The 21,324-nt window shown below is 37.6% G+C and overlaps 1 protein-coding gene across 3 annotated transcripts; it reads right to left on the bottom strand.

Moving 5' to 3' along the window:
* Nucleotides 1-73: 73 nt before the first annotated feature.
* LOC108109741 lies at nucleotides 74-20,551 on the bottom strand. 3 transcript variants are annotated; one of them, XM_017218399.2, is made up of 9 exons: nucleotides 20,468-20,551; nucleotides 19,749-20,019; nucleotides 10,597-11,135; nucleotides 6,077-7,134; nucleotides 5,918-6,016; nucleotides 5,734-5,850; nucleotides 4,727-5,662; nucleotides 4,203-4,262; nucleotides 74-4,131 (listed from the first exon to the last, which is right to left on the bottom strand). In XM_017218399.2, exons 3-9 carry the CDS (start codon nucleotides 10,771-10,773, stop codon nucleotides 3,135-3,137), a joined length of 3,444 nt encoding a protein of 1,147 aa, XP_017073888.1. In that variant the 5' UTR covers nucleotides 10,774-11,135; nucleotides 19,749-20,019; nucleotides 20,468-20,551; the 3' UTR covers nucleotides 74-3,134. The 3 variants fall into 3 exon arrangements, with proteins under 3 accessions (XP_017073888.1, XP_017073889.1, XP_017073890.1); XM_017218400.2 differs by having other exon boundaries at nucleotides 10,597-10,925; nucleotides 19,749-20,536; XM_017218401.2 differs by lacking the exons at nucleotides 19,749-20,019; nucleotides 20,468-20,551 and adding an exon at nucleotides 17,414-19,732.
* Nucleotides 20,552-21,324: the final 773 nt, after the last annotated feature.

Below are 21,324 nucleotides of genomic sequence, written 5' to 3'. Positions count from 1 at the left end.
AAAAAAACGATAATCGAAAATATGTTGCCCGCGAAATTTGAAAAGTCACCTTACTTTTTGAACACACCTCGTATATTCCAGATATGTTTAAAGGTTCTTTGTTTTCACTTGTAGTTTGGTCTAATAATGGCACATAAATTTTCCAATTTTTGATTTTTTCTAGCAGCTGTGAAAATTGCTTCTTTTGCTTATTCACAAATATATAGTCTGCTTTTCGGAGCTATCTTTAATGACGCAGCCAGACTTTCAAAGAGCTTATAAGCTGTAAATGCACTTAGAAAAACTTAAGTAAACTTCCACATTCCATATAACAAGCTGGTAATATTCATTTATTAACCAGTTTCAGTTCATCGGTAGATACAAAGTCAATTTCAATCTCATCTTTGAACTTTGTATGAACTTTGCCCCAAATCGACTTCAAAATCTTGGGAAAATATTCTTGAAATATTATTTATTCATTTAAAAATATATAATGTTGTTTTTTTTGAATTTTTGTTTTTTTTTTTCGTTTCTTTTCCTTCATATGACATTTTGGAATGATTATTTATGCATATTACATCGGCTTGTCTCTAGGTGTGAGTGTGTGTGTTTGGGTGTAATTGTGTTTTTATTCAGATTTAATCGCTACATAGGCACGTCAGTTCTATTTGTTGATGCTGCTTGCAATGGATCCTTACTATTATACGCTTTAAAATATATACTTTTTGTATATTAAATTATATACTTCATAGATATTGTTCTTTGCATTTCATACAAAGAATTGCAATCGTCTTTCTTCTTTAATCTATTTTATAAGCTGCGGCTAATAAATATGATATACGTATATAAAAAAAAAAAAAAAAAAAAAAAAACTATTTCATAAATTTAGTTTGAATGTGTTTAAATGTTACATAAATTTATATATGTATATATTTATATTTAATGAATATATATATATATATAGAAAATACTATACGTGTGTATGTGTGATTTTGTATGTGTGTGTGGATTGGTGGAGGGAGGGAATCATTCATTGATTGATTGATTGATAAAAAGCAGTTACAATTTCAAATTGTATAAAAATATAAAAAAAAAAAAAAAATACTATCTCAACCTTCGGCTAACGCTGTCTCGCTCGCTCGCTTACTATCTCTTTTGCTCTAACTTCTGGCCTTAAAATCTATACAAAAATAAATCGCAGAAAAAATTGCAATTACACATCCACAACAACAAAAAATATAAAATATATATATTCCTAAACAAAATTTGCTGTAAATAAATACAGTTCTGAGTCCTCAACTTGTCTTTATTTTCCCTTAATTTTCTTTTTCTTTTCTTTTCTTTTTTTTTTTTTTGCTTTGTTCATTTTTGTTTTAATGTTTTTTCTCTCATTTTCAACTAACAATTGGCTACGAATTTCTTTTTTAACGTTGATCGTTTGTCTTGTTTCCATAGATTTCTTACTTAAAAGTGGGGTTTGGTTGGAGGATGGATTCGGAGTAACTGTCTATATGGGATAACGACCAGGAGAAAGAAAGGAGAAAATTAATGAAATTTTTCCCTAGGGAATGTTTTTTTAACTAAATTTGCTTAACACCACTGTAAACAAAAATGTTATATTGAAATTTTTTAATTTTGGTTTGTCTTTGGGAATGTATAGTAGTTTCTAGAATACAAACATGCTGAGTTTTTTTTTTTTTTTTAGATAATCTAAACTAGTTTAAAATTTTTAAAGCACAATAATAAAACAGTTTAAATTAAATTTAAACATTTAAGAAAAACAAACTACAATTTGTATATTTAAATCAACATAATGATAAGATTTGTAAAAAGATTTTTAAAATAGAATTAGGAAAGAACTCAACAAGTGGTTCTACAATGATGGCCAGTGGTGTTTTGGCCCTTAAATTGGATAGGCAATCTTCCCTCTCTTTCTCCCATCTCTCACTCTCTGCTATCTTCTGTTTCGGTCACACACGTATGTTTGACATTCTTCTGGTTCGTTTTTCATTTTTTTTTTTCTAGGATTAGTTTATAATTGCACTTATGTTGGTAGCTTTCTTAACTTTCTCTCTCTAGCTGCTGTTTGTTCTGCTTCCGTTTGCTTTGTTCTGATTGTAACTTTATCGTTTGATACATTCATTTAACTAAATTAAAGTTCAGTACTCAATAATTGATTATGTGTGTGCGTGAGTAAAATAATAAATAAATTATAAATGGTAGAAAAACCATGAAATACATTTCTTACTTAAAAGGCACTCACACACACACACACACAAGGACATACGATCAATAAATATGTTAATTAAATTATTTTAAATTATCAACTAAGTCTGTATTGGTATAGTGTACGTGTATGTGTGTGTGTGTGTGTGTGTGTGTGTGGATGGATGGAGGAAGAAAAAAAGGAAGCTGCTGAAATCAAAGAAAGGAAATAGTTTCCTCGCTTGGAATGAATGTGTTTTTGGGCGTGATTTCTGTTTTCTTTTTTGTGTATGACATTCTAGGAATGCTTAGCATATATATATATATATATATAGTGTATATATATATATATATTGGATATATAAATCTAATACAGAATCATTCAATATATGCTATCTCATATCGATTACAAATACAAATACATTTCAAGCGCGCTCTCTTTCAAATACTATATAAAAAATACAAGTTCTTGTTGCTGTGCTGATCTATGCATATAGATTAGGGTGGCTCGAAAAAAAAAAAATATATATATATATATATTTAACTCAAAAGTCATTATTGTGGACAATTTATAGATATTTTGTATTGGAAATTGCAGGCCTTCAATTCAATTTTCATAAAAATGTAACACTTTTGGAATAAAATTTGTAATAAAAAATGGTAATGACGGTCAGCATGCTTTCGGATAAACAAGTTACACTTTCCTACTTAATTAAAAACAGTATCTACAAATAATTCTACCCTATAGCCAAGTTCAAGGCTGATATTTTGATAGTGGGTTAAAAAGAGCATTTGCCCCAGCTCTAGACCTACAATTTCCAAGTCAAAATACCTACTAAGAGCTGCTGTTTAGGTTACCTGCTGCTCTCTATGATTCTGATCCAATCCAATGTATGTGTAATATTTAATCCTAGTTCTTGATGGTGAGGACTTCTTCTTGACTTTTTCGTCTAGCGCGTAAAGGCACTGAGAAAGTGTGGCCCACCCATATCAAATTGTTGTTGATCGAAGCTATCGTCGGCCAAGCCAAAACTACTGCTGGCCAGTCCAGCGTTGCCACCAACAACGCCACCAACGCCGGCCAAACCAGCTGCCGCTGCTGCAGCTGCTACAGTGGCAGCTTTTAGCTGACTAATGGCCAGCATAGGGGGTTTGTCGCCCGGCTTCCATCGTCGGTGAATGCCCATTGACTTGAGCTTCTGGCAGACGGACGAGGGCGATATATTGATTCCCTTTTCAGCCAAACGGGCCGACACCTTCCAGTACTGAATATTGCTGTCCTCCTTGATTAGCTCGAGTATTTCGCGTGTGATCTCCTTGTCGCGCAGCTCACGTTCTGCGGCTTTAAGACGGCGACGAGGATGAAGCAACTTTGGTTGCGACTGTTGCTGTTGTTGATAGTGTGATGTATCCGCTGGTGTGTGATGACGCAGTTGCTGCTGCTGTTGTTGCTGCTGCTGCTGCTGCTGTTGAAGTAGCAACTCCTGTTGCTGGCGTTGCTGTTTGATTAGCTCCATTTGCTCCATTTGCTGTTGCTGCTGTCGCTGCAACTCCTGCTGGCGTTGCTGTTGCTCCTGTTGTTGCTGATGTTGCTGTTGCTGTTGCTGCTGTTGCTGTTGCTGTTGCTGCTGCTGCTGCTGCTCCTTGATACTGAACTCCTCAGAATGCCTTCCCTCTGATCTCTTGTTACGGTAGGAAAGCGGTACTCCCTTAAGAATGGCATCACGCACTTTCCAAGCCGTCATTTGGGAAACATTGAGGGCCCTGGCTATCTCCATCGTGGAGGAGTTCTGAGCCACCAGCAACTTAGCCATTGCATACTTTTCATCATCAATAAAGACGTTAGGTTTACGGGGCTTCTTGCCAGTTGGTGTGGAAGTCGCCGAGGGTCCAGATGAGCCAGGAACGGGTACAGGGGCTGCAGTGTTGCTACTCGAGCTGCCATTGCTGCAAAGAGGACATCAAAGTATTAATAGATATAAATATTTGAACTTAAAAGCCTTAAAAGCAACGCATACCTCTCGTTGCTGTTCATGTGGGGCATGGAGCGCAGGGACAGATTGACGGGCAGGGCGTGCCTATTGTATAAATAAATAAAAATATGATTAGATTTTGAAGCAATTTTAAATTGTTATTGTATATATAGAAACGGGTCTTATCTTTTCCATTTTTTATATATATGTCATTTCCACGATTGGAATAATGTTTGCTTTCTTAATTTATCGATAATAGGAATAATACATAAAACTCTAACTTTAACTTTCATCTGCAAAAATTTATATTTTGTTAGAAATTGTTGCTAATGACAAACAACTATAGTTTTTCTGATTACCATAATTGCCCTCAAACGTATAAAAGAATATTTCTGATAGGAACGGTTGCTAATCATATTATTTAAGCTTAAATATTTATGACCAAAGCTAAGATAAGAATATTTATACATTTATGGTTTTTCGGCTACCTTAGAATGGCCGAATTTTTCCATATAATTTATATATGACGTATTTAAATATTTATAGGTTAAATGTGAATAAAGTCTTACATGACGCCAGGCGGATAGCGTGTGAGCATCGGCATACCGCCATTGTGGACCTTCTGCTGTTGCAATTGTTCGCGTTCGCGATCCCGCTGCTCCCTTTCCCGCTCGCGATGCTGTTGTTGCAGCTGCAGCTGCTGGGCATTGACAATGTGAGGGAAGTGCTGCGACTCGGCTAGCAGGCGCTTATAGACCTCGACATCAGAACGAGTGGCGGCACTATGTACTTGTACCGGAACTGGAACTCCAGAACTACCCAACGATGGCGGCGGTAGAGGTGGCGCGGGCGAAGCAGAACCGGGACGTCCTCCATTTGAATGATGCTCATTGTTCTCGGTGGCTTCGAAAGGATCGTGATCAATGGGATCCGATTCGGGATCTGGGTCGTAGCCATTGTGAAGCAATCCACAAACGGCGTCCTCATCGCCCATATAACCAGCCGTTTCCTCGGCCCCGATCTCCTCCGCACCGCACTCATCTAATAGACCCAGCTGATGATGCGGATGATGGTGATGTTGTTGCTGTTGTTGATCCTCATCCTCGCTGTCCTGACGCTCCTCTTTGATAAGCCCCAAACCAAGGTGGCTATAGGGAAGACTCAAATGATGATGCTCTCGTTCACGTTCCGCTTGTGCCGCTGCTGCAGCTGCTGCCTGCTGCTGCTCCTCCATCTGTTGCTGCTGTAACTGTAGCTGATGATGATGATGGTGCTGCTGCTGCAGATGCTGCTCCTCCTGCGCTGGATCTACTACGCGCTCATGCAAACTAACACCATTAACCAAACTTTTGCGCAGGCGCCAGGCGAAGGTGCGCGAGATGTTTAGCTCGTTGGCGATAACCGTGGTGGTGGCCTCGCGCAGTATCAACTGCTTGGCCAGGGCGATCTTCTTAGCATCCAACTTGATGCGAGTGCGCCCCTTTCTTTTGTTGGCCAAACCAAGTCTATATTATAAATCAGATAGTGATTTAGAGTGATCTCTATTAAACTTATTAGTTAAACATTTGCAACTTACTTGCGATTGTTTACATGCAGATCGGGAGCCGTGGGCTTGCGTGCTCCGCCGGCGGCAATCCGCTTGGGGAAATTGTTGAACTGCACAATGTTCTGCTTGAAAAGCTGTTGCAGAGGCCTGAACATAAGAAAATTGGTAATTTAGTTAGTTAGCAATTAGACTTGTTTATCAGCTAGTCACTCACATTTTGGCCGCCTTTGAAGGACAGCCGGTGCGCTTATGCCAACCCAAATGATGGCCCGTGGGGAAGAGGACATGACAATCCGAGCACTGCATTGGCCGACTAAAAGAAATAGATACTGAATGAATATTTGATCATCCTTAAAGATCATCCCACTCTTACGTTTGATTGCGACGCTTCTTGACACACCGACCGCGTCGTATATGCTTCTCCAGGAAGCGCTTGTAGAAATAGGTCTTACGGCAATTGCTGCACTCATACACCGGACCAGGTGCTCCATGGACGCTTTGCATGTGCGCCTTGAGGATCTGCTTCATCTCAAATATCTGATAGCAATGGGGGCACTGGAAACCTGGTCCCCGCATTCCCTGAACCACACCAACGCCGACCCCGTTGACCAAATCATTTGGAATCGAGTGATCCGCAGGTGCTTCATCACCCGGCGTGATTAACTCTATTTCAGGTATTAGCGGCAGTGACATATCTTCATCATCGTCATCGTCGCCGTCGTGGTGCTGCTGGTCGAGATCGAGCTCCATATCCTGACCCGGTGGACCGGTGGCAGAGCCATTGGGAAACTTGTTCATCTGGTGTTGCATATATTCCTGCATTAGGCGTATAGAATTGAAGTCAAACGGCTCCTTGTGATGCACGCCGTGGACGGTTATCTCGCCATCGTCGTTATGGTGCTGGCTCAAGGGATTTATATCCTCAACATCATCACCATCCTCAGGAGCTGCTTCCGTCAACTGCAGGCCATTACGATGGTGATCATCTTCCCGGTCTTCATCGTTGCCAGGTCCGTGTTGGTCATCCATTTCGTCCTGGATCCCATCATCTTCGTCTCCTTGATGACCATTGATAACCTGGCCATGACCATTTTGTAGCCGCTTGTGTCCCTCATCCGCTTCCTCTTCATTATCGTTATCCAGCTCTTGGTCATTGTCTTCGTCCTCGTCGTCGGAGGAAGAACTGCTGCTGGTGGAACTACTGCCACTTCCACTGCTGCTCCCGCTGCCACTGCTGCATCCGCTGCTCTTGGCCTGGTCGGCGGCTGCACTCGCCTCCAACGGATTTGCGTTCTCAATCTTCTGGAGCCTCAGTTGCTGGCGATAAAAATTATCCGCCTCCTCGCACTTCTTCTTGAAAACACAGGCCGAAATGGCTGTCTTGGCACAGCCGACGCATACCTGTTGCGGTAGGGTGTCGTTTTTGCTAATCTGTTATAGAGATAGAGAAAAGATTTTAAAATCATATTTAACCTTTAGCAAATGTAACGGCAGGCAATGATTGCCAGATACCAGAAAAAATACCGTCAATCGATTAACAAAGTTCATAATGATTCACAGCGATTACTCATAATTCCAAACGGAAATGATTGTCTTTCCTGTCCGATATTATTTAATACAACGTACTGTAGTTTTAATATAATAAATAAATAAGTATATCATATATAGCATTTTAATTAAAATAATATTAACCAATGTCGGGTAATTATACCCGTTACTCGTAGAGTAAAAGGGTATACTAGATTCGTTGAAAAGTATGTAACAGATAGAAGGAAGCTTTTGCGACCCTATAAAGTATATATATTCTTGATCAGGATCAATAGCGAAGTCGATTGAGCCATGTCCGTCTGTCCGTCCGTCCGTCCGTCCGTCCGTCCGTCCGTCCGTCCGTCCGTATGAACGCTGAGATCTCAGGAACTATAGCAGATACAAAGTTGAGATTAAGCATGAAGATTCTTGAGGTCCCGGGACAGCGCAAGTTTATTACAGCATCCTGCCACGCCCACTCTAACGCCCACAAATCGCAAAAAACTAAAATTACTGAAATCATAGGAACTATTGCAGTTAGAAAGTTGAAATTCAGAAAGTATAATCTTTAGATGACAGCGCATCTTATAGTAGTACTACTATCCGGCCTCACCCACCCATACGCCCACAAGGCTCAAAAGACGGTTTTCGGATTTTCTAGAAAAGCTGATATCTCGGTAACTATTCGTAATAGAAAGTTCGGATTAAGCATGTAGGTTTCTATGATGCTCCCAATGCGAATTGTTTTTTTCCGATCAAGCCACGCCCACTCTAACGCCCACAAAATCCGAAAAACCAAAAATGCAAAAATCTCAAAAACTATAAGAGCTACACAATTTTGCTTAGAAACACATATTTAGTAGATGCCTCTGCAACTTGCCACGAAGTTGCATTAGGCCACGCCCACTCTAACGCCTACAAACCGCGGAAAACTGTGGCGTCTATAATATTATTATGAATGCCTTTGTTTGACCTTGTATAACTTATTTCTGTTAATATCTATCGATTTGCCAAAGGTTTTTCAAATCGGAACATTATTGCGCTATTTATGAAGAAATTAAGGTTATAAGGCCTCACATGGGAAGTGACGTCACTATAAGCATACTCAACATACTTCCTCTGACAATAGGTGGCGCCTTGTGAATTTCCACTAGCAAAATTAATATTTTAAAATTGTGTAAAACAGTAACGGGTATCTTATAGTCGCGGCACTCGACTATAGCGTTTCCTCTTGTTTTTTCTGTAATCTGCTTAATAACCATTTTATTAGAAGGACCACTGTGTTTTCATTGGCTTCCTGATTTGCAAGCGTTGCCAGATTTCTAGCAGACGTTACGAATGCCGAAAGACAACATAAAATTCCTTGAATTGGCAACATAATCTACTCAAGTGGGAAAATTGCACAAATAAACCAGAAAATTGCAGCATTTCAACGGTTGAGAAAAAACACATAAGGAGAAAATCAAATTGAAATATGCACATGAATTGTAAAAACACCAATGCGAATAAGGGGGCGAAGACATATGGGCGAGAAAAACACACAGAGCCACCCCATTCACATTCACGTGCCACCTCTTCACCCCTTACTACACCCCTTACCAGCACAGAATTGAGGGGCCAACGAACGTCTAAGCCGAACATAAAGTGGGAAATGGCTAAAGAGCGAATACACAGAAGGAAAACAAGTGGCTGTCGATTATCGAATATTTCTCAAAATGTTTAGGTCACAGTTAGATTTTGACATATATTAGATTTAAATTAAAGTATCTGACATTACTATATCTTGTATTAGTGATAAGCTGTGAAAGTATTTTCTTCCGTATCGCAGAGATTTATTTCTTTTTGTGTAGCAAGAGAACGACAGCGATTTGGAGGAGCTAACGAAAGAGAGACAAGAGAGTCAAGACTGTAAAGTTAAGTAAAGGAAAAATGTATGGAATTAAGCCAAGCACATACAGACATACAGACGACAGAAACACACAAAAAACAAACAAACACTTCTAAACAGCAATTCAAACGGTAAACGGTAAATTATTTTACAAAAGCCAGGGCATAGAGAAACGGAATAAAATGAAGAAATACGAAATACGAAATACGAAATACAAAATACAAAATACGAAGACAAGACCCACAAGAAATTCCATCGAGCAGAGAAGGAAAAAATATGAAACGCTTGTTGAAAAAAAAATTGTATACACATAACACAATACACAATATGAATAAAATAAACTAACCAAAGCCGAAGCCGAAACCATTCCACCGAACAAATAAACAGAATAAATGGCCAAAGAGGAGTGGAGCAGCAAGACAAAGCAATGAAAACTGATTCCAAATTACACAAACATACACACACACACATATACATATATGGGATATAAGATATAATACGTACAGGCGAGTGTATATGAAAATTAATATGAATAATAAATACGCAGAGTGGTTGTGTTGGTGTGAATAACTTTCATGTGTTTGCTTTTTTTAGTTTTAGTATTCCACGAAGAAGAACACAAAAACAACAAACAACAACAACAACAATCTTGGATTACACACAAACAGTGGGCTCAAATAGTCGACACACCTCGTTAAAAGTACAAGTACGTTATAAGAATAGACCTTAAGAAGTTCTTTCACTCCAATCCTCCCGTTCATCTACAATGTTTGCCAAATAAGATAAAAACCAAAAAAAAAAAAATCGACTTCCTGCCATGGAATGTGATTTTTCTTAGATATATATCAAGAACTCTTGATTTGTATAGAATACAAATTAGGATTGATTTTATATACAAGCAGCTTGAAAAGCTCTTAACAATCAATGGAATAGAAAAGAAAACAAGTCATTCACAGCAAAACATCAAAATCAATAAATACAGTGGTCTTAAGCTATTCAAAAAACATTAACGAAAACATAAGGAATAGGAAATTTCCCCGACTAAACGTAAAAACACGTGCTAGTTTATACAAACGTATACTTTTAATCAGTCATTATGAAATCAGCCCTAAAACATTCCTTATCAAAACGTTTACCATCTCAAGAAGATAAGAAGTCTAAGTAAATGTAAAAACTGTAATACCTGTTCTACAAACCCGATTTACTTTAGTTCTCTAATAATATGTGATACAAAATGTCAAAGTACCCTTATGATAACAGGAAAACCTTAAGTCCTCTTCTGAATATACACGTTTAATATCAAGTGCCATTTTTTTTTTTGTTGGGTGAAAAGCCACTGTATGGCTGTCTGCGATTCTTGACCTTTGGTTAACCCTCCTCTTCTTTGTCACCTTCTTTTTCTTTTGCTTCTTTGACTTCTTAATGTTAAGATTGCTCCCATTTTTTACTTCCCTTTTCCGTTTGCTTTTGCCACTCACCTTGACGTTGGCCAGCGTGGTAATCTTCTGCCATAGCGCATCCTCGCCGAAGATGGGTATCATTGGCAGGTTGGCTGTGGTCGCTGTATTGGTGTTGTTATGCTGATGGTGGGTGGTGATGCAGATGCGACATAACTGTGCACCTCCGACCCCAACCTCCTGCGGTTCGCTCTCCATCGCGAGAGTATGGAACGGAGGGAACTGGAACTGGAACTGAAGGAGATGGAGCTGCTGCAGGAGTAACCGCTGGCCATCAACTGCATGCCTTCCAATTGATCCGGGGTGGTACTTCTGTTTCCGCTGACAGTTGTCGTTCCACAAGTCTCCCGCTAGTGGGTGAATCAGATCAATAAGTTTATCGAATATCCAATAACGATGGAATGATGAAGTGATTTGATGGAGAGAGTACCGGAGCCGGCGGCAACAAGTGGCACTCTCTCACGCGTGAGAATTGCCCGGAACGAACGGAATGAAGGACGGACGGAGAAACGGAAACGCAGGAACAAAACGTTCCGATTCTACCGACGACGTTTGGTAAACTGAAATGGGAATGCAGAGCAGAACAAGAAAACTATTTATTAATAATGGGGCATAAACGAAAAATGTTTGTATGAAAAAACAAAAAACAAAAACCAAAAAGAATATATACTTATGTACGTACGTATTGTACGATACGAAGGCAGCAACGTCAAGACGCAAAGAAAACTAAATAAGAGTTAACAAAACAACGAGCGAGCAAACTAGAAAATAAATGTGAAAAATAAAAAAAAACAGACACAGACACACACACACATTGATGGCAACACAATGGCACAGAGATACAAACATACTCCTTGCCCCTACCGTACATACATATATTTATTGTGTGGATTTCAACAAAAACAACAGCAGCAACAACAAAACAATTCTTACTGTCGTAGCCGCCATACAAAAGTTATGAACTTGATACACACACAGGCACATACAAAAATAAAATTACACAAAAGAAAACAAGTCGAAACTAAAAAATAACATTTATACACACACACACACAGTTACAGGGGTATCTCACAGATACAATGACAGAGAGACACGAACAAATAATAATAGCAAAAATCGTAACGAAACGAAATGAAATAAAACTTTATATCTACAAAAGTTGAGAATGGGGGATGGGGGGCGTTTAAGGGGGGAGGCTATGGAGAAGATAGGGCGAAAGACAAAGCACACAAAGTACGATAAATTCATGCTCGCTCTCTTTCGCTCATTATTTTATGGAATGGGAAAAACTGCTGTAATTTAGTTGAGCAATTAAGTTTTAGTTTGCCATATTCGCTCCATCGATAAACGCATCTCGATCAATAAATCACCAGCGTCATCGATAAGCCAGCGCCAAAGTCATCGAACTATCGACGTTTCCATTCCATTTAACTAAACCCCCCTCCGAACCAACAGTATAACCCTCTATTAAACTACTGGAAAGAACAAGGTGAACGAACGGAAATGGAAAATGCGTGGAACACAGAGCACAGAGAACTACGAACAAATTCCAAATGCAATTCAAGTTCAGCAACGGAATGCAAAAATTCTCAACCAGTTTCTCCTCCTCCCGAGAACTTTTTGCAAAAAATCATATCCAAAAAGAAAAAAAAAAACAACGCGGACTGTGTGGGGCAATGGGGGGTTAAGAATCCTAGGCACATGAGTTTGCAAATTGAAATTCTGTTTTGATCTTCTGCGCGATCTCTTTTTTTCCATCTACATGGGAAGAGAACAAGAATAAGCTCTCGCATAATGATGCACAGAGAGCGAGCGCACAGAAGAGTGGGGGGGGATATAGCACCTGGAAACTGGAACTGGTAAAAAGACCAAAGCAATTTGCAATACATATTTGTACAACGAGTACTAAACCCCCTTCTTCTTCTCCTCTTCCTTTTTCTCCCACTCCTTGAAGAAACATAATCCACACAAAGATATGAAAACAGTCCAACTTCTACAACTATGACCAAAGTATCTATGTATAAGGAATTTTTGATTAAAAGGCAAATATCCTTTTTAGGGTTATAAAAGATCTATAGAATTGAACTTGAACTTTATTCAAAATAGACCAAAACTTAAAAGTTGAAATTTTATTTATCAACATGCACATATCTATAAATAGTATTATATTATGAAACCAAAATCTCACTTAGTAAAAATCATTGCATACTGCTTGACGTTCTACCAAGCCAGAAAATACCAAGTTTATACAAAGAAACTAATAGATCTCATCTAAACACAATGTTTTAAATTATTTGTCTGAACTTAATTGAAATAATTAATTAATTCTGTAACTTTATAACGAATTCAAACTACAAAAATGTCAAAGTCAAAGCGTTCGTATACTATAAAAACTGGAACCACTTTTTTATTACAAATAATTCGAGAAACAAAACTTGTTTGCGTTCCATAAATAATCTTTAAAAGAAACTTGAATTTTTATGAGACAGATGGTGGTTGGAATTATGGAAGTTCGACTGTATATGAATAGTTTTCATGTCTGTAAGAGGCCCGCATATGGAGCTTCCCCTCTCCCTGCCACCTTCTATCAATTACCATTTCAAGTCAGAGCCAGACATTGTTTAAAGTTTAAAATAAAAATTAAATAAAATGGAACCCATATAAGGGCCTATGATGTTGGCCAGAGGGGAGAAGTGGGTATAGTGGTGGGAAACGTCGTGGTTTTACACATATGAGGAAATAATATATGGTATACGGAGCAAGAAAGAAAAAAAAACTTTATAACAAACGAAATGCTTATTACTTATGAGAAGAGGTTGAATGGGGGAGGGGAGGTGGGTAGTGCGTAAGAGTAGAGCGGAAAAGCAAGCAGAAAAGTCAAGAAACTCGAGATTTCTGTTTCTGCACAAAGACAAGACTAGGAGACTAGGAGAGAGAGAAGATTTCATAGAGCCGAAGTCGAAGCTCCAAACGAACCGAGGCGAACCCCAACACGAACCTCAAAACGAACCCCAACGAACCCGAACCCGAACCCAAAACCGAACTAAACTGAACTGAACGACTCTACTCTGCAACTATTCAAGAAGCCGCGTCGAGAAAAGCAAATACACACTACTTACACTTACTATCCCATATATCCCAGGAAAAGACATGTGTGTGTTGGTTGCCTTTGCTTGTTGGTTTACCTCCACTCACACTGTGAGACTTAAAACTTTGTTATTTCTTTTTTATGATTATTTTAGCTATTGTACAGTTCCACAGAAAATTTATACACCGCACACGAACGACCAACTTACAAGGGGCTAGTGGGAGGTGGGAGGTGGGCGGTGGATTGTGGGTTTTTTACTATACATACAGACATACCATACCATACCATACCATACCATACAGAATTTAATATTTGTGAGCATATTTGCGGACGGCTATGGAATGGTATAGAATAGAATGGAAGCATAAGAACTCTCGCAACGACGATGAAGAAGGCACATCGAGAAGAATTGAAGACACAACGCGCGATGGATGACAAAGTAAACTTTTGTATCGGTATTTGTACCGTGTGTGCAAGTACTAGATAAATTCTAAATGCTGTCGTTGACTTAGAAAGTATTCCAAATAATAAAAGAAGCACAAGAAGCGAACGAACAAGCAATTCTTCTGACAGCTTACCAGCATTCTTTTTTCTTGTTTTTAAGATCACAGATCAAGAACCCGAAGCAATGGAGAAAATGTGCAAGAAAACCTTCCATGGCCTTGCATAACAAATTGCTGTGTTCATAATTGATTTGAGCCTGTTGTTGCATGCAACAGTTTTGGGAGGGGGCAAAAAATAAAAACAGATAGAGAGAGCATAAGGGAAAGACCGTTTGTGAGAGAAGAAAGCGGAAAAAAAGAGAGGTGCAAGCTGAAGAGATTACACTGATTATGCAATGCCCCCAAAAGAATATCATTATTCGTATCTACAACTCATACAGACAACATATGAACATGCATGGGCAGCTACAGTGCTCGCTCTCAAGATGCATCTTAAACATATGCAAGTTATAAAACTTCAATTCAACGATTCCAATTGAATATGATCATAACAATTTAGTAAAACAATCCAATAAATACGATATCGCCTACATTGCATATTTACACTAACCCGTTTTCTGACTTTACAAGTAGAAATTTGTTGATGAAACTCACACCATTAATAAATAATGATATACGGATTGCAAGGCCCGATTTCCAGATGTGTTTATTATTTTAAGAGAAGGGGTGTATATATTATATTCTCGTATTCGTGCACATTTTTATAACTGAGAAAAGGTTTCGATTTTGATGCTATAAACAATTTTCTTGCTGATGATTTTAAATTTTCATGGAAATTCGATAAAGAACTATTCAAAGACACGTCTACTTTGTTAAATCATTATATATAAAGATCTGCAACCACCAAAAGGTCATCAAATAAGATAATTTCACTTAGCTAGCAGCCACTGTGCTGCATATTGAGACCTCATATGAACGGTCGACGGCAAAGGGGTGGGAGATCGAGGTGAGGTGAGGTTGGTAATTACAAACTCACGACAATGTGCGACGTGAACAATAATTTTACGTGTACTTGCAATAACAATAGCTCCGGAAGAAGACACACCAGCAGATATACACACACACACACACACGAGTGATTACAGTGTGTCGGTGTGAGGAAGTGTACACTCACAAATATCTGTAAGTTTAACCATTATAATAAAGAAAAACAAGAGAGGATTGGAATGTGTTTGCCCGTTTGTTTGTTTTATTTGTTGCTTTAACATCAGTTGACGAGATATTAATTTCGATAGTCGCTCAATATCGATAGCTGGTCCCGGTGGTATCAGGTTTATCTTATTATGTAAACAATTTACCCAACTATATGCCTCGATATTAAATGCACACATACAAAGAAATGAAACCTAGATAAATGCTGAGGTTTTCGTTTCGCAGAAATACCCAAATAAATATTGCAATTAAAATTTCTACGGAACTTGAAAGAAAACCAAAAAAAAAAGAAATTCGAGAGACGGAAGACCAAAAAAGAGACTAAGACCAGAGGAATGCGTACAAAGAAAAGCTCAAAGAAAACAAATAAAAGCGCTCTGATAATGAAGATTGCGGCAATGATGATGACGGAGAACGAGGATATTAAGTCAAAAAAAAAAAAAAAAAAAATAAATATAAAAACACTACGAGGGGACTGTAAACCAAGTCAACCGACCGCTTCCACAAAAGGAGATGCGTGTGGGCGGGTGGGAGTGCCGCAAAGAAAAGAAACAGCCTGAGAAGACGGCCCAAGAAGAACAGGAATCGAAGACTGGGAGCCAAGGGGGAAAAGCCATGCCAAAAACTAGATGAAAAACTTGGCAATGGCCACAGATAAGCCAAAGATGAGAGGACTGAATTGCAAACAGAGAGCTGAGAACCAAAGAACGCCATGCGAAAGAACCACGAACCCAGAAAAGAGAAGAAACCAGCTAGAAGAAAGAACCAGGCACGCTCAATAGACAAGTTTCATATCCAGCAACTTGCCCATAAAAGCATCAAAGATGCAGCGCCCTCCCTTTACATCTTCCATCAGTGTTGCACAAAAGCATATATAAAACACAGATGTGTTCAAAATAATAGGAGCTTCTAAAATATTTGATAATCTTTTTGCAGAATAAATCTATGATCTTTTGACCTCTAGAGTACATCATCCATATGTGGATAACACTTGTTGAGAAATGAATATATTTATCTAAAAGAATTTAAATATATATAAACTCAGCAAATTGGATCGACAATGAGAACAGGGTTACTATTATTTTGACCTCATTTGTAAGTCCCAAGGGGAATTGCAGTGAAAATCCTCCAACCGCAAGAGCTCCCTTGATTGATACCCTGTAGTTTCGTGGGGGAGGTGAGGAGGGTTCTGGGTGATTGGGGAGGAGATCGTTTGGTGCGGTTTGGTCGTCGTCGTCGTCGGGAAACCACAGAAAGAGAAAAATGAAAAAGAACCAAAAGAAACTGTGCAGCATAGAAAAGTTTACAGCTTGAAAAATATTTTTATGGCCTTACATTTTGTGCTTGACTCTTGAGTACGAGAGAACGAGACGGTTGAGGCTAGTGCAAAGGAGATAGCAAGAGCACGTGGAATAAATGCAATTACCACATTCAAGCTAGCATCTGTCTGCATCTGTGTGTGTGTGTGAGTTTATGGGTTCAAGTTGTACATTTTCTACAGACTTTTATAGACGATTCTGATTCTGATATAAGAGGTATCAAGGGTATTTTAGTCCCTAAAATCATACTTTTTCTATAGACACAGGAAATGATCGACGAATTTATGAACTTCAAAACACAAATCAATCAATTATTTTGCATTTAATAAATTAACGATTCTATATCGATACATGTTTAATTTCTGTAAGGTTTTATTATATACAAATATACATATCTATAAAACCAGTTTTCAACCCATGTTATCGTAAGTTATTGTATAACCTAAATAATTTACCAGTAGTAGATTAACTTGAAAAAAACATAGTTTAAGCCAGAGGAGAATCTAACCGAAATATCCTTTTTTTTTGGGTATCACATAGTCGAGCTCTAGGACATTGGACCATAACTACTTATTTATTTTATGCGTTCACCAAACTTGAGAAGCAAAAACAAACAAAGAAAACAACTTGGAACCTAAACGACATTTGACTTTGCGCTGTCTTTGCGTTTTCTTTGCCTTTTGCTTTTGACTTGGTTGCATTTGTTATTGTTGTCTTTTTTTTTTTCTGTTACTGCACTTACATTTGTCGTATATTTTTTATTCAAACATACATACCTACATATTTTTTCTTCATATGCATTTTTATGTGCGTGTGAGTTGTCTATGATTGTCAAGTGTGTGTGTGTGTGTGTGTGTGTGCGAACGTATGGATGTGTGTGCTTGACTCGGATCAAATTTGTTGAATTGTTTATTTAGTGCGCTGCTCTATTGTTGTTTCTGTTGGTGTAGCTGTTTATTGCTATTGCCGTGTGTGTTGCCTTGTTGTTTTTTTCCACCGTGTGTTTTTCTCTCATTTTTATTATATTTTTTTTCGTTATTGTTATTATCGTTAGTTGGCTGCAGCAGTTGCATTCGCTCTCATCGTCTTTCGTTTCATTTTTTCTTCTTTTTTTTACCTTTTGCCGTCTCTTTCGTTTTTGGTATTTGTAAATTACATAAATTGTCTTGGACTATAAATTACGGGAAGATTATTATGGATTGTTGGCTGTGTGTCTTGTCTGCTTGTCTTGGTAACGAAACGATACCATACGATATGAAAAAACCGCACTCAAAAGTCACTTCTCCGCTTCAACTTTGTTTTTTATGCTTTTATAGAGATCTGCATTTAATGATATTCGAATAGTTACATATGCATATCGGCAACTCTTTGTTTTTTTTCTTCTAGTGTACCTGTGTGTATGCCACAACATATACACCTGTGTCCACACTAATAGTCATATATTCATTTTTCTCAAAATAAGTAGTTCAGAGTAAAGTTTATAAAAATTTACATAGAATAATTTTTTAATATTTTCAAAATTAAGGTTCACATTAAAGAGCATTTTTGAATTCTATATTTATGGTAAAACTTCAGAATAGCATTGTAATTTTTTCAAGTGTGTTTATAATAAAATATATATGAATTATAAGAACTACTATTATCTTGAACACAGCTGTAAATAGGTGTGTGTTTCGCCTCATTGTTGTTGCAGTTTTTATTTGAGCCCTGGTTATTGTTGTTGTTGTTTCTGAGTCACAGAGAAGCAAGCTTGGAAATTGGAAATGGGATATGGTAATGGTAATGTTAACAAATATGTGCAGCTCCACTCGTCTAGTGGGTTTTTTGTCTTCATTTTCTGCAAATGCCAACTAGGCAGCTATAGAAAAAAAGGGAAGGGCCAAAACAAGGCAAAGGATCACAAAAGGGGTACATGATCATTCGCATAAAACAGGAATCTTTTACCTTTTTAATGGCGAACATCACTTTTTGCATTATTCTGCGGCTAAAAATACAAATTATGGCATGTAAGGAAGAACGTAATCATATTGAATGGGATTTAATTAGCTGGATAATAAAGGTAAATATTTATACACAATTTACATTTAATCTATCTAGTTTTGGTTAATTCCTATTGGCACTCAAATTCTTCATCTCGATTTTCATGGATTTTATTTCGATTCCCGTGAGAACATAACTTTGTGGGTGCAAAAATAAAAGAGGAAAGAAACGAAACTAATGAGAAAACCATTAGGCGGCAATCGCGATGTGGAGATATAATTAATTTTAGAGACTTGGAATCTTTAAGAGCTCTACATCTAAATGTTGCATAACGGCCGAGATTCCAATCAGAATTTGTCGAACATCAAAGTGAAAAACTTATCGGAATTGTCAGAGAGTAACCGTTATGCATGCGTGTGCGTGTTTGATTTTAGTTTGATTTTTTAAGTGATCGACGAACATGCGGTGTAGAAATTTCCGCTAACGAAAAACAACAACAAAAATTTCACTTAATTCAATTTATGTACAATGCAAACACACACACACAATCATATGCGAGGGCACTTACAGATACAAAATATACAGACATCGTCGTTTTAACCTGACTTGTTGTTTTTCTCTTTTTTATCAAGCGGGTGATCAAATACGAAAGAACAATAAACACTAACACACATACATTCTTAGTTTCTTAAACATTTTCGTAGGCATATTCAAAAAAAAACAAATAAAAATCCGTAATCTTTAGACATACAGAAACACAGATACTGCCATACATACAGACACCCGCAGACATACACACGAATACAAGTTAACGCACTGATTTAACGTAACTATTTTAATAAGAACTAGCGGAGAGCACAAAAGAGAAGGCCAAGAAAAATGAGAGAAAATGACAGTCGACTGAGAGCGAGTGGCGCAAAAGGAGAGCACAAGGAGCGAGCGAGCGGGACAGGGATACAAGGCAAATAGCAATAGCAATAATAACAATAATAAATTGAAGAGTTAAACTAATAATGAAAATGTGTGTGCGTGTGTGTTGTTGCCTCTGATTGTATGTATATATGACTTTCTCGCTCTAGCAAATAGTATAGTAGTAATAATAAAGTCAAGTAAAATCGTCGTCGCACATACCTTTATTTAGTCGAAATTGCTATGTATTTATCTTGCTTCTTCTTCTTATTATTTGACGTTGACTTCGCTGCTTTGCTATGCTGCTTACTGTTTTTATTGTTGTTGTTTCTGCTGCTGCTGCTGTTGATACTTTTGTTATTTGCCGTTGGTTTTGTTGTTTTTCTTTTTTCTCTTATAAGTTTTTCACACACAACAGAATCAAAATGGAATGTGAATGTGTAAAATTGTTGTATTTATCATTACTGCTTTTTGAAGTAGTTGCCTTGAATGTCTATGTTTGTATATGTATATGTGGGAATAGTAAATTATGTTAGTGCTTATATAAAATTTAATACCGTTGCTCCGATTTGATTTGTTCTTTGCTTTTCTTTTCTTTGCGCTTGGCTTTTCTTCTTGCCTTTCCTTTCGCTGCACATTCCAATTGAAGGAAAACCCGAGAGAACAAGAACCAAAAACAAACAAACAAAAAGAAGGGACGAAGAGGGGGCGGTGAAGAGGAGACGCGACGACACACGCACGCAGTCAAATCGCAGTTATAAAATGTATGTTTATCGTTGTGTCTGTGTGTATGTAACGCTAGCGAATGACAATCAAAGGTAAACACAATTAAGAATGCGCCTATTGTTGCAGTTGTTGTTTTTGCTATTGCGATTATAGTCGTCGTCGTTGTTATTATTGTTATTTGACTTTTGTAGAGCGGCAAAGGTAAACTACGCTACCTGCCAGCTGACGCCGCATCACACGAGCACACACGTCCGTTCACGTCGAGAACCAAAACAAAAATGCGGTACAACATGGCGTGTGCTGTCATTCCACCAGCCATTCACTCAACTACTGGAGATGCGCTCGTGCGCCGACATCGCTGTTCGTGTCACGGTGCATTAGTTATGACAGTTTTTATGTTGATATCAATGGTATTGTTATTTCTAACGTGTGTTAACATCCTAAAAACATTTAATTTTATTACAAACCTGGATACAACTATTAATAATAGCATATATTTTTTATTTTCGTGATATGAAGTAAATAAAAATACGCGCACGCGTTCATTTCTACGTGCAACCGCAACTGAAGGCAGCAAGTTGTATGTGACGTCATTAGGTTTGAAGCGGCTTAAAAGATAAACTATAATTATGGGATACCAGCTCAAGAAGAAAAGTGTATAATGGAAGCCCTGAATATAAATTAAAAGAATCATGTATGTATCTAAGGTTCTAGATAGAAAGCTAAGAAAAACGAAAAGTTAAAGAAGAAACATTTTGCTGAAATCCCTTAACAGCATCCCTTAACTTAATAGATAGAAGATATAAAATTACAAATATAAACGATTCATCTTCTTAAACTACAGAAATTAAAAAATAATTAATTAAATTTACATTTAATAAGAGACAATTTTATTTTTGTTTTACTTTTAGCCCAGGCTATAAGCAGTTGACCAAAATTAATTAAGAATATTAAATATAAACATTTATTCTGGTCTTTATTCTTTCAATTTAGTGATTTTTTAAAACTTTAAATACAAAATTAACGAAAATAATGCTTAGGCAACCTATGAAGCCTGACTGATTTAAAAACA

This window comes from Drosophila eugracilis, unplaced genomic scaffold (assembly GCF_018153835.1).
Source record: "Drosophila eugracilis isolate 14026-0451.02 unplaced genomic scaffold, ASM1815383v1 contig_2167, whole genome shotgun sequence".
Lineage (NCBI taxonomy): Eukaryota > Metazoa > Arthropoda > Insecta > Diptera > Drosophilidae > Drosophila > Drosophila eugracilis.
Note: the sequence above shows the minus strand (reverse complement) of the source record. Positions and strands in the feature narration are given on the sequence as shown.

Excerpts from the sequence above, each read along its gene's own strand:
- LOC108109741 (XM_017218399.2), bottom strand. The coding sequence starts at position 10,773 with ATGGAGAGCGAACCGCAGGAGGTTGGGGTCGGAGGTGCACAGTTATGT. Across the intron at positions 6,017-6,076 it reads AAGAAGCGTCGCAATCAAAC|TCGGCCAATGCAGTGCTCGG; the intron begins GTAAGAGTGGGA and ends TATTTCTTTTAG. Across the intron at positions 4,132-4,202 it reads CACATGAACAGCAACGAGAG|CAATGGCAGCTCGAGTAGCA; the intron begins GTATGCGTTGCT and ends TCCTCTTTGCAG.